This window comes from Pholcus phalangioides, unplaced genomic scaffold (assembly GCF_987345545.1).
Source record: "Pholcus phalangioides strain wild (caught in Gottingen) unplaced genomic scaffold, Ppha-v1.0 ptg000015l_1, whole genome shotgun sequence".
Taxonomy (NCBI): Eukaryota; Metazoa; Arthropoda; class Arachnida; order Araneae; family Pholcidae; genus Pholcus; species Pholcus phalangioides.
The window spans coordinates 105,702,964-105,717,618 of NW_028301608.1; the positions used below are offsets into that span (position 1 = coordinate 105,702,964).

Sequence of the window (14,655 nt, forward strand, 5' to 3'; positions counted from 1 at the left end):
GTTATAATTATAGGATTGCTTATTATTATAACCCTCATTGCGTGTGCATGTCTGCAGTTGTGAGTAAATTTATTTGAAATATATCAATTTTAATACAATTTTTTAAGACAATAATCATATGATCCATGAATTATATGTAAATAAGGCTCTGGTTTAAAGCAGTAACAAATTCAACTCAACTTTCCCATCTCAACTTACCATCAACTTCACCAACCATAGTCACATATAACTCATTACTGTTTGTGTGAAAATAATACTAATGTGGGTGGAGATACAGGGGTCATAAGGGGGCAATGTCCCCCCCCCCCGGAGTCATTGATGTATCCCACGTATCTAATATATTTTTAAATTATATATTTATATGTAAACTGTCAAATATCATCGTGTTCAAGCCCTTAAAGTTTATCTCTGCGCATGCATACTAAACACATGGTTGAAACCAGTGTTTTGAAATGACAGTGTTTGTATGTGTGTGACAATGGAAACTTTTAAATGACTGTCATTTGATTATTTTTGTTACAATCAGTCATTTTGAACACGACAGTTAAAATTATAGACTAGTACCTTCAGTTCAAACACCAATTCCCAACAACAGCTTTTCTTCCGCGTGTTTCTCCAAAAGGTTGATGTTAACTGTTCCGTTTTGGTACTTCTCACGGAAGCTATACACAAATGTCTGTTGTGTGTTCATTTTGCTGCCATCTTTTTTCTATAAGGAAGTAGTACCTCTGGTTGGGAAAGATTCTACCGAAGACGAAGCCCATTTCTAACAGGTGAAACCTCAGAATGTTTGATACAGCAAAAGCATGTTTTTTTCACACACACAATCCTTGTATCTTTTACATAACTTTCCTTATCAGTATTATCAAAGTTTTTAAACTAAAAGTGAAACATCAGTATATCTCCAACAAAACTTAGAATTTAATACTAAAAAATTAATGTGTGTGTGCCACACTTTTTTTACCTTCACTACCTTGACGAGATTTAAAACACAGAGCTAGTACACAAAGCTTCTTTGCTTGAGTGAATGGTTCATCGAAAGGGCCTGGCACTAAAACCTTTAGGTCTGAATCACAGCTTGTAGTACTAATAGAGAAAATTTCCTGCAAAAAATAAAAGACTTTAGAGCCTACAAATAAAAAGAGCAATACAAGCAATTTCAGATAAAGGTTATATTTGAGATAAAGTAATTCACAGCAGTTAAATATTTAGTTGATTTGCAAAAAAAAAGAAATGAAATAGTCGAACTCTGCTGCAACACCATCTGTCCTAAAGAATTTCGGCACTATAATTACGGCACTAGTGTTACATCGAATCATGGTCGGAATAGCATTTCAGAGAAGCTCCATTACATAAAATTCACACATTCATTGTAAAATATTATTATCTCAGTGTATTTCAGTGTCTTATTGATGTTGCTCAATAAATAAAACAACCTATTTTATATGCATTCTATATTTTCAGTTGATAAAATTTTTGAAATTGTAAACACTGTATACACACAATTGCTTAAATATTTCTTAATGCAAAACTTAACAGAAAAACAGACTCTCTTACCTTTAAAATTATTTTAATTCTCCATAAATTTAGAGATGAATTTTATAAGTACAAAAACAAAATAAACAAAGGGAAATAATGGCGGCATTGCTTTTAGTAGGTATTGTGGGGTTTGATATAATCATAAATTTGCAGTTTTCAGATATAGAAAGAACAGCTCCTTTTGACATGATTTAAATGGAGCAAATCAAGGGAGATGATAGGACTCGAAATGTAATAACCAGCAAGTAAAAACATGCACTGCTGAAAAAATTTTCTTTGCCGCCTTGAACAAACTGGTGAAGTACGCTTGTTGTATACTTTCCCTTATCAATAAATCTGTTTCTTTGAATAATGTTGGTTGTTTTGGTCCCCACGCATGTTCAGGTATTCATTGTGCTAACCATACCATTCTTTAAATCATTTGCTCTAAACTGTTGTTATCCTGACCGATAATAACAGTAGAATGAAAAGGATAAATCCTCAATTTCAGGGGTGCAAGCGCCCCTCATCCATTTTGGAGCAGCAAACTCATTTTTGATTTTTGGAGCAGAAATTTTGAAAATGGAGCAGAACTAAAAGCTGACTATATCTGCGATATAAGGAGTAATTTTTCTGTGAAATGCCAAAAGTTTTGCCAAAAATGGTTGAACGAATAATTCTAAATAAATTTCCTTCACAAATTAAAGTCCATTTAAATTTTTTCTGAAGTATCTTATCTGTCACTACTAAAACATGCAATACTGAAATGACGAATAAAAATTATTAGACTCTTTTCAAATCAAACACCATGCATACTGAAAACCTAAGCAGCAAGAATTTCTGCAGCTTGAACACCAAAATCTTATTATTTGGCTGGGGTTTTTTTTACAGATCCCGTTTTTTGCCAACGATCTCCGAAAAATTTTGGTAATTTAAACGAGTAAACCAATTCCTTTTTCGATTCTTCGAAAAGGCTCGTGTGCAATCTTGTGGGAAATAGAGCGAATTTACGCCGTAGATATGCTGTCTTTGAACGCAGGTTGGAAGCCGCAAAATTGCCATTATTTTCAGTCTGTAACCCGCAGGAGAAAAAACGCTGTCCAAAATCGGAAAATTCGGTATATTCATTCAGGAACTTTGATAGCCCGCGGGTCATACCAACAACAGTACAGTGTGCTTCAAGGTACTTTCCAAGGTCACGAGATAACTCGATTGTGGTAGACGATGGGAAATGAAAAAAATTGAAGTTTCCCCTTCCGTATCTTTTTCCTAGTGTCGGAAAGAACGCGCCCCGTAAACAAACTTTTCATGCTTCTTTTTCCTAAATCCCGGGTATTTGACGCACTACAGTGCATTAGCGGTATCTCCACGAACCACAAACAAGAATTGGCGCAAATGCGCAGGGATTCGGCGCCTTGGTGCACCATGTAGTAAGAGAACCATTTCGGCGCAGTTTGGCGCAATTAGCGCAGCTCTTGCACCCCTGCAATTTTCAAGAAAAAAAAAGCAAAATGAGATCGGAGAAGAAATGTGGAAATTCTTGGAAAATGACACATTGACTTTGTATACATCTAAACAATAGTTAGCGTTATATCGAGTTGGCGGTATATAAAATGATTTTTTACATTATAATCCCTATATGAAAGACTTTTTCCCTGAAAATTTATGCTGCTAAGCAGATTGGCACTATAAGAAGGTTCAACTGTACTTTGAAAAACGTATTAACACTGATAAATACAAAATATTGAAATAAATCAGAAGATAGCTGATTATGTTAGACTGAAGTTTACACACAGAAAATTTCTATTTTTACTTAACTATATTTATATTTTACTTATATGCTTACTGAACGCATTCAGCTTATAATGAATTGATAATAAAAAAAATGTATGAGGCTTCAGAAGACGATTCTTTATACTTTATTAATTAGGGATTTTAGTAACATTGTTTGTTATGTCTATTTCGTCAAATTTGGTTTTCTTTTAGCAAACATTGCATGGTTGTAAAAATTCAGAAATTAATTAATGTGCTATGTTTATCATTTTAAGCTAAAACTTTGAAAAATGCAGCATAAACAAGTGAAACCAAATGCACAAGGTGTTCCAAGTCTGTAACCACCCCAATCCAAAAGAAAAAAATGAGCAATATTCACTAACTTTTCTGGTAACACAAGTTCTTAACCAATCCAAATAAAGTAGACACTGAGAGAGATTTAAACTAGGCTGTTTAATAGCCATGTACAGCTGATGTATGAGAAGTTTTTCATCTTGTGTGGTAAACAGCTCAGGTCCAAAGGCAATCTAAAGACAAACAAAAGAAGGAAGAAATTTTTTTTTTAATTTTAACGTGTTTTTCCTTTTGTTAAATAATGACATGATTCTCACGTATTCCCAAGGGATCGCCATGATCCCCCACAGGGAATTTGTTAATGTTTGTAGACATCCATGCTCAAACCAGGATTTGAACCCAGATCTGCATAGTGAGAGGCTAGTTCTCTAACCAATCGACTGCTAGGCAGCAATCAAGTGGTGTACATCAATATGATGCACATAAATGATGACACAAATGTATCAATTTTATGTACCAATTTTTTTAATTGAATCAGATGCACTCTTTTCCCTCCAAAATCAAACTTTATTTGCATATGCAGCATCAGGGACAAATGCTGAGGAAAACAAACAATTTAACTGCTTACAGAGAGTATTGGATTATAGTAAATACTTTAATTTGAAATGATTCATGAATTTGCATCCCTTCACCATTCCATGAGAAGAAAACTTATAAATAAACCTAGTAGTCAGAGTCTAAAACTTTTATGACCACATTTCATATTACTTAGCTGAAAAAGTATAATGTATAAAACACCCACCAGTAGTTCAAAGGCTGTGTGGAAATAGAGCAAATCAGATGACATAATCATTCTAGGTATGAATGGTTTGAAAACCTGCAAAAAAGAGTAGAAATGAAATTTCTGATGTCTTTATAAAAATTATGCACCATATATAATTATAGTACTTTCCAACAATGAAAGAATTGTAAAATGCAAAATTTTATGACTGATTAAGTTCTATACCCGATTATAAAAGTATGCCTTGGAGATGACAAATGAATTGGATAATTTATTATATGCATACATAAAATATTTCTCAACAAAATTTCCATGCTGATTTACACACTTTTCCGATCATATGACCAACTTTTCTGTTCCAAAGATAGAAAATATTTTTGTGCATTTTTATGGCTGTTATAAAACATCATGGTCAGAATGGAATCACAAATGGAATCACCCTAGACAAATGTTCTTTGAGAAGAGGGAACAAGTTATAACTAAGGGCAAAATCCACAATGTAAGACAACTGACACATTACCACATGAATTTTTAAAGCTAATGCTTTGGGTGGAAAACTGAGCTGTTAATTTAATCTGAGACAAATCTTTTTCAACACCTGGTCAAATAGTTTGTTATTATACTTTCTGGGGGATATTTTTCATAATCTATACAAGCTTAACATAAACCTAATCTTTCAGTATGTGTGTGTGTTCATCCTAATTATCATTGAAAATTATCATTAGCAAGGAATATTTTTGAAAATTACTGATATAACACAATTATTTACTTTTACAGTTTTTTTTTCACAATCTGAACTCCTCAATTGCTTAAGTGTGATGCAATTTATTTCATTGGCACACAAGTACAAAAATCTAAAAAAGTATATGGCCAGAAAATATTTTTTCATAATGCATTCAAGATAATAATTTCACACAACAAAATATATTGAAGTCATTCAATTTGTTTTAAGGAAAAATCCTGAGATTCTTTTCCACAGCTGCCAAGTATAAGTATTATTGGGGGGAATGTAAGAGCATACTTACAGCAGGTAACATTTCAGGAGTATTCAAAACAACCTGTATGAGGTTCTGAAACATTAGATATACAGAAGCAGGTGCCATCAGTGGAACAAGATCTAGGAGAAAAGAAACAATCCCATGAACTTGAATATCCATTTCATTCTTCTTGGGAAATAAAGGCTGACCGTTGGATTGCTATTTATAGGAGAAAAAAAAACTGTGTTACCATAATTTAAAAAAATTTAACTTCAAATTTACCATCACACTACCAATGAAATTTTTTACAAGCTTCACTCTTTTACTTCTAATTTTCATGTGTTAAACTTTCCCAAAAACTTGTTTAACATTCAGTTAGGCTATGTGTCTACATTTTACATAAGTAACATTATCTTATCACTCTATATAACCTTCAACGATATGAACAATACTCTCATTTAAACATAAATCGTATGAAAATCATAAATATTGGGATATATATTAATCTTCAAAGTCTCACAATAAGCCTATGCATTTTTTATTTGCCACTGGAGCTTGTATTCCAGGGTGAATATTGTCATGATTTATGTATGCGCATGCATACATGTCCTGTGTAGTTAGTCAGGAACTGTAGATGAAATGTCTCCCCCCCCCCCCTTCAATTAAAAGCCAGTTAAATGTTCAGCTTTAATAAAGTTATGATTTGTGGTTACTCTGGCATTTACCATGTTTAACACACAAATAACTACTAGAAAAGTTCACTTGCAGTGTGTGATTGCCTAATTTTTCAAAAATTTATAAACCAGGATATAAAATAACATATTACAGTTTTGTATTAGCAAAAATCTTTTTTTAGGCATTTCTAATAGGATTATTACTTTGAAAAGTTTTTAGGTATATATTGCACATATTAGAAATCTAATTCCGTTGAAAGTGCAATGCATTTTCAAAATTACAAGTACTATATTACTTCAATGATAATTGCTACCGAATTAAAAAATGAGGAAAGAGGGTATAAAAATACATCCTTCTAAAGGTCATTCAAAACATGAATGATATTGAGAATGAGATAAATAGGTTTGAGGAAGAAATTTACACAATAGCTTAAAAAATTTTTTATGATTTTTGAATACATAAATTAAAACTTACCTCAATAATGTTTTTCACAAATTCATTAGACATTCTGAAAATGTGAAAAGCAACATTAAATTGACTCCGCAAATATGACATGATTAACTAATACTACTGCATTACATACTGAATCTTTTATGCTCATTAGCAAAGAAAATCTTCAAGTTATGCTAGAAATATTATATATTACATATATGCAATCATGGTAATTTGATAATAAAACTTAAGACAACCATCAAGATCCTTATGCAGTGGGTCAGAGAGTAATGAAGATTCATTTCAAACAAAGAGTCCTTCATTGACATGGAGAAGCATTTTGTTAATTGCAGACAGTGTGTTTTGTCTAACACACAAACCCTGATTAATACCTCTATCAGTTTGAATGACAAAGAGATATAAAACTATTTTTGACTGAATTATCTCAAAGGCTACCAATATTTTCAATTACACTTTGTTTTCTTGTATAACTTATAAAGCACAAATGACACATTGTCATCAAAGTCAGCATATCAAGCAAATCGAAATGCATATGTTACTGCCCAAAGTTGGCCACTTTGTGAACTGGGCCAGCTCATTTGACATGGCCAATGTCCGAAATTCGAGCTTTTGCCGGTTCCTATATATTAATCCCTATAATTCAGGGTCGTCGTCATGTCTGTGTATTTTTTGTGATAATTATGGACATTTATAATTAGCCATAGCTAACCATAATTATTATGGTTACTATGACAATCCTAACGATCAAAGGAATCTGAATATCAATATCTTGGTGATCCATATATAGGGATGTATAGGAATTGATATATAGGCCATAACCCAGCGAAAGCCCAAATTTCGGACATTAGCCGGATCAACTGGGCTGGCCAGTTTGCGAAGTGGCCAACTTCAGGCTTTGACAATAACACATATACTGATATTGCACACAATATATTATGCATATGCTATGCAATCAAATCTTGATTAGTCAAATATTCAGAGGTCACCCTGAAAAACTTATAGTTAGTTTATATTTTCAAAAATTATAATTTTTGACGAGTCAATGTTATTTACTAGCATCTTGTTAAAAATTTTAAACTACATAGAGATAAAAAAAATTGACGAGGATGAAATAATGAAGCATTAATCCACTTATCAGTATGTTACTGTGGTGCATCCAATGTGTTTGAAACCATTTCAGCAAATTCTGGAGCCATATGAAAACTGCAACTCAAACAGGTTTTCAACTTGCTGCAAATTGATTGTATATTGATACCCTATTTAACATATTAGAACTTTTTCAACTTAATTCAAAAAATAGAAACTTGTTTTTTAACCTTTTTTATTTTATGAGTATCTTTTAATAAATTGAAGAGATGACAGAGAACGTTTATGTACTTAAAAATCACAAATATTTACACACAAAACAAAGGAACAATTGTGTATTTTTATATTATTCCAACTACCTCGCTCACAGTGTTTTGAAATTGGTGAAGACATAAATAAAAAATGTTACTACATCACTTTAAAACTGATGAGAATAGCAATTTCATACTAACTTCCTATGAGTACTTTCTGTTGAGTTCCTCAAAATCGTACTCAGTAATACAGCATAATTTTGCACTGGCAACTGTTCATCTTTTCTACAAGCTTCAAAAATTACATCTAAGTCATTCTTTGAAATACTCTACAAAGGAAAAAAAGAAGACAGAAGCTAGTTATCACTGAACTTACATGATTTTACTATGAAATAACACATCAATACACATAATTTTCGAGAGTATCAATTTTTATAATCTGAAATTTGAAAATCAATAAAAGTCAATTAGTATTTGTATTAAATTTATTTTAATGTTAAAAATTATTGTGCAATGTTTATTTATCAAAAAATTTGATATGTTGGCATGTTTGGTTGATACAAATTTTAAGACAAATTTTTAGAAGTACAAAAATTTTTCTCCAGAGTAGTGCTTTTTGAAAAACTCAACAAATATAAGTGAAATATTTTTCCCACAGGATATTCAATCAATACTATACTAAAAAAAGCACAGTTTGTACACCAACTTCTTGGTGAGACAAAAAATTTAGAATAAATAAGCTGCAAACTTCAAGTCTCATTTCTTTCAGTCTTTGTATATGTTACTGCCAAACCTGAAGTGCGGCCACTTCGTGAATTGGCCGAGAGTTTTGACCAAAGCCAGATTTTCAGAAATGATTTAGACTTTGGTCGGCCAATTCATAAAGTGGCCAAAGTTTGATATGTTATTGTGTAAGACGGTCTGGTAGGTGCCAAATCAATTTTTTTTCATCGTCCAGCTATACACATGGCCATATAGTTGTATAATAGCTGTATTGGATTAGCTCTATGTGATGAGAGAAAAAAGAGAAATTTGAAAGAAAAGCTACAAAAAATAATATAGACTAATAGTTTTTTTTGTCAAATTTTGAGAAAAAAGTTATTACTGCACCTTAACTTTGGTTTGATGGATTGTGATAGCTAACACGGATATAATTATCATGAAAAAAATACACAAACTTGGTGATGGCCCTGAATCATGTCTTTTGTTATCAGACTTTGGAAAGGAATCTCCAGCCACTTCGCAAACTGGCTGGCCACAGCCCAAAATTCTGACATGTGCTTGGTCAATTTACAATAAAACTAGCCAATTTCGGGCTTTGGCAGTAATATATAGCTGATTTAATTTGCAGACCTGTGAACTGGCTAAGGCAAGTATAAACCAATATAGAGATGGTATTTCATTTATTAAAGCTAATATTATATACATGAATTGGGAGAAATGGTTCAAAGAATGGCAGGACATATCCTTAAGTACCAGCAGTTGAAGAACACTGGTCTCAATTGCACTATAAGTAAATTGCAAAAACAACATAATTGTTTGTTTTATAAGTAAAAACCCATTATACAATTTTTATCTTCCCCCCCCCCCCACCCAGCAACATGCCGTACTACGAGGGCCGCAACTAGGGGGGGGGGAGCAGGCAGGTCTTGTGCCCCTGGTGCTGGACCAGAGGGGGTGCAAATTTCATTCTCAAACCTTACCTTCAACATTACAAGAGGGTGCCAAAATGCTCACTTTCCCCGGGTGACCAAGCATCTAGTTGCAGCCCTGCGTACTACCACTGACTATATATCCCATTTATATAATTTCAATTTTCGTAATAATCATTAATTTTACTTTTTAAAAAAAATTAATGTTAATTGCATATTTCTAAAGCTACTGCAGACACTCAGAGTAAAAACTGAGAAATAGCGATAACTTACTGGGAAAAAATGCTCAATTTCTACTAAACACTGACATGCGGTAGATCTGATCATGGAATCTTTTGTTTTTGACAATGCAATTCCCAAGAAAATCAGCCTCAAGTCTATAATCAGGGCTCCAATATTTTCACTCTGTGAAAAGTAAGAGAATGAACACAACCACAATATGCAATGGAAAAAAATAAACAATCATAATGTATACAAATAGAAAAATATTTCAATGATTGACGTTTGAAAACTTACATCAGGCATTTTCAACTACTGGCACATTGCAGGCTGCATTTGACATTTTATTGATGCCAAAGGGCCACAAGAGTGTTTGATACAAGCAAGCCATGTATCAAACACTCCTGACTTACACAATATTAAAGCATTTATTGTGAAATTTTTTTTAATTGAATAAAGTGATTCTTCTGTGGATTCTCGACTGTGTATATGTTAATATTCATTCTATACATATTTACTAAAAAAAAAAACTTACCAAATCTTTCCAACACAGCACCAAAGTTGTAATGGTTATGAAGTTTTGGCATATTACAAGCTTCTTGTTCTCATGCTTTTCAATTGTATAATAGAGATTTTTCAATGAACCGACAGTTTGTTCTAGTCTGAAAATTTACAAAGATCTGAGTCATGCACCCAAAATGTTATTCATGCTTTATTTCATCAGAAACTTCAATTACATAATTTTTTTAAACTATAATTTTGATATGATAGTTTGTAAAGCCTTTTTTATGTATAAGAGAACACTGTTGAGCCAAACTCAATTGGGAATGGAGCCTGTTTTATGTAGGAATGTCAGGGCTGTGTCCAGATCTGTAAATGCTGCAAGAAATATTCAAAAGGAAAAAAATTATCTACACATAGTAATGGGGGTGAGATTCAAAATCAGTGTGCCATAGCACTTTGTGGGTGTTCCTGACATACGTTGAAATCATACAAGGGTGTACCAAAATACTAAACATTTAAATGTCATTTCCAAAGAGAAATGACATCCATAAGCACCGGAACCTACTACTAAACCAGACATGCACCTCGTTCATACTCATCTGAGGAACTTCTAACGAATTCGTACATGTTGGAATGTGTGTGTACATATAGTGAACCTTCTGTGAAATTTGTTTCTGTGTAATGCTTGTTATGTGTAGTGCTGACATCTACAATCAATTTTTTAAACTGAGTTTTTCTAAACTCATAATGAGTGACGTGTAATGAATGAATGATTGCAATGTTGTAGGCCTGTTGCTCCCTGCAGCACGACTTTTTAACTTCAAAAGTTTTAGCTTCAAAATATGTACATGGTTCATACTCTTTGAAAGTAAAAAAATTCAAGGACTATTCAAGCACTTTTCCAGGCAAAATTTTAAAATTCAAGGACATTTATACGGCGGTTGATAAAAATAAGGATTTAAAAAATAAAATAAAATTACATGGATTTTTTAAATTTATATAATTTTAAATATATAAATATATAATTTTTTAAAACAATTACGATTCTCATTTCAATTTGTAGTTAATATCAAATTCTAAAGGCTTGCTTTTAAATCAAAGCCTTTGTAGTTTAGTATGCAAACGACATTTAAGTAGAAATCATTTTATGTTTGAAACAGTGTAGAAATTTGCCTGTAATTTTGGTCATCCTAACTTTTTATGAAAATGTCCCATCATTTTCCATATATTTTCACCAAAGCCTATTGAAATTATTATTTTTTGGGAAAATAATTTTAATACCTTAATTTTTTGTAATCCTATGAGTTAAATTATGATAATTATGACTTTAAATATTGTCATGTTAACATTTCTCCCCCATAGAATTCATTTAAATCTACTGTTTCAATGAAATGGTGCTTCATTTCCTGCCTTTGGTGTTTCTTTGGCAATTTTTGCAACTTCACTTACCATTGGCATAATTTTTGGTGGCAATTGGCGATTTTCCAGAATTTTTATCAAGGAAATATGGTCAGCCCACGTGTATGCAATTGACATTCATGAATTCAATAGTTTTAAAATATTTTGAAGCACATTGTTTACCGCCAGATTTTGGGCAACATCTTTTTAAGCATAGAAATACCTGAAGTGCATGTGATCATATGTCCTGTTTTGAGCATTGTCTCATAATCATTGTACCATTGTTGCTCTACACGTTTTCGCCTCAGTGGAATATGATTTAAAAGGGGATTTAGTTGAAGGAGGACAAAAATTGATGGAAGAAATTCACAAAAAAAAAAATATTTTCAAACACTTGAAAATTACTTATTTTTTTCAAGGACTTTTAAGGATTTTCAAGGACTGTACGAACCCTGATGTAAATCAGATGGCGGCATCAGTATAACACGAAACAAACAAGTAATTTTGCAAAGGAACTATCCCAACAGTTTGACACATTGTACTTTCAACACCTCTCTAAATTTGGCAATATTTGCTTGAGTTAGCAAGAACAATACAAAACACTACAAAGATTTAACATTGCATTTATTTGCAGGGACAATCTATTAAATGCTTTTGTAGAAAATTATATACTATACTCACAGATCTTCATCTTGTATCAAAAAAGAAGACTGTTGCTCCAAAGCAAGAAGAAGATGAAATTTACATTCTGTGCTCACAACATCGGAATACAAATCCTGCAACAACACATTGCAAATATATATATATACATTTCCATTTATTACTCAACAATTACTTGATAATTGATGATTCAATCATCAGAATTACTATTACTAGTGCCGGATTAACTCATGTCCCCCCTCGAAATTTTCTTCCAAATGTACTTTCAATCCTCTTTCATAATCTTAGCATAAAACTAAACAGTCTGGGTATTCTAGGAACTTTTTTTTCTATCTGCATGTATCAGACGCATAAATGAGCTGACGCAAAAACGAATAGATAGTGACACCTACGAACATGCACCTCGTACACATTCCTTTACAGAATTTCTAACAAACCGGTACATGCCAGAATGTGTGTTCTGAGTGCACGTGCGGCCCTAATATATTTATGTTGTTGAGTTGTGCTTGTTTTGTGCTCATGCTGACATCTGACTTCCATTTTCTGAAGTAAAGATGGAAATTCTTGATCTTTTCATGTGATATCAATATCGTGTTGTAGGTCTGCCTGCTGTCTGCGAAAAGACTTTTTCAAATGGGAGACAGGCTCGCATTCATGCCTCAAAGCTGGAAAACCACAGAAAACCAACTTCAGCCAGCCACCACTATGTCGTCAACTGTGTTCGAACCTGGATCCTCGGGACGAGAGTCGAGCATGACACCCATACGTCCACCCAGCGGCTACGAACTTGACTGGGTTATGTCAATGTTGCTTGTGTACATTGGTGTAAAATTAAAATATCCTCAGTACCTCTCATCCTCCTGTAGATTCTCCTTTATCCAATTTCGAAGCTGCTCATTTTAGCTTTCATTCAGTTTTTATCGTTTTTTTATTAATTTAAGCATTCCTTGGTGTTTTAATAAACTTATCTTTACATTTTGGGCAGAACTTGGAACAAATCAGATGATTTCTCATATAATTTACAGGAAATCATGTTTCAGCTAACAAAGAACTGCGGCTGACGTATGTGATTCCAGAATGAATCATCTTCACTAGCACACATAATCTGAAGACAATATCACTCTCTGTTATTACTACGAATGTTTCAACAACCTGCTGATGCAAAAATAAATCCAGGTGATGAATGGCATCATCTTCAGATAAGTCAGCATCTGGTGGCTGTGTCAGTAATGTGCGTTTTGGAGCGAGTTAGGTCTGACATCCCATTCAGCGCTCACAAGCTCTAAAAAAAATTTGTTGCCTTTGTAGCATAGTAGTCTAGCGCACTCACCCAGCAAGTGAAAAAGAGTAAGTTTGATTTCCCGGCAGAGACAGTTGTATTTTCTTCCCTGGATTTATCTTCACATCAGCCAGCTGTCAAAACCTTTGCAAAATGTAATAATAATATGCAGTCGAACCCCTGTGTAATGGCACATTTGTCTAGCAGATTTCTGGTGCTATAACTAATTTGGCGTTACATCGAACTAAAAATTAACACGAGCAATCCCTATATATAGAAGATCTGTTCAATGAAAAATTTTGGCTTTAAGAGCGGTTGGCACTACAATGGGATTTGACTGAACCTCTAAATCTCTGACAACTCTCCAACTTCGACAGATTTAACTGTATTCGACAAACTTAATTTGGGATATCCTATGAATTATTTAAGTGCTTCAATGGATCTTCTAACAATAACGACATTTTTTTCCAATTTGACACCTCAGAAGTTTAACTTCAATTCCATTAAATAACTAATATTTCATCACGTTCAAAATATAAATAATTTTAACTCATGTTATTTCTTTATAAAAATTATATGGCTCACTTTGAGTAAATCCATGCAAAACACATCGCTGGTGAGCTTATTTCGATCAAGAAACAATTTAGGATTTCGACGAAAAGAGACAATGTTCTTGTAGCAAGATTCTCCAAATAGACTGTTTTCCATTTTGATATATATATATATAACGAATCTCAAACAATATTCATACGGAATCTCATATTCATGTCTAATGAAGGCCGCTCATTCATTTGTTTACATTAGTAGGACATAAATCACGTGCAGTGTACAAGGTAATCATTGCTGGTGATTGTGTCAAACTTACGGTTTTGTCGTAATCTTAAGATTTTTGTTTTCATAAAATTATGTAAGATGTGGTAAAGTACATTGGTTAGACAAACTGACCATATTTCTCCCAGGGAAAAATACAGGACCGTGACAAGAATGATACTAAAGCATAGGCGTAAACTTCTATAGGGCCCATGGGCCCGAGCCCCCCCCAACATTTTTGAAGACGCGGCTCAGCCCCCCCAAAAATTCGTATGAATATGGCTTATTCATTTTGCAATGATGAAAAATTTTTTTTTAACCAAAA

General features: G+C 33.0%; 1 protein-coding gene across 1 annotated transcript in view; it reads right to left on the reverse strand.

Moving 5' to 3' along the window:
• Positions 1 to 14,336, reverse strand: part of LOC149077272 (AP-5 complex subunit beta-1-like) — a 35,199-nt gene extending 20,863 nt beyond the window's left edge. The window contains exons 1-10 of the mRNA XM_089245043.1: positions 14,106 to 14,336; positions 12,263 to 12,357; positions 10,215 to 10,341; positions 9,734 to 9,865; positions 8,010 to 8,137; positions 6,493 to 6,526; positions 5,392 to 5,562; positions 4,388 to 4,462; positions 3,675 to 3,818; positions 965 to 1,103 (exon numbers count right to left, since the gene is read on the reverse strand). Coding sequence (XP_089101169.1) covers positions 965 to 1,103; positions 3,675 to 3,818; positions 4,388 to 4,462; positions 5,392 to 5,562; positions 6,493 to 6,526; positions 8,010 to 8,137; positions 9,734 to 9,865; positions 10,215 to 10,341; positions 12,263 to 12,357; positions 14,106 to 14,228 — 1,168 coding nt within the window. The 5' untranslated portion in view covers positions 14,229 to 14,336. The remainder of the gene's footprint in view (positions 1 to 964; positions 1,104 to 3,674; positions 3,819 to 4,387; positions 4,463 to 5,391; positions 5,563 to 6,492; positions 6,527 to 8,009; positions 8,138 to 9,733; positions 9,866 to 10,214; positions 10,342 to 12,262; positions 12,358 to 14,105) is intronic.
• Positions 14,337 to 14,655: the final 319 nt, after the last annotated feature.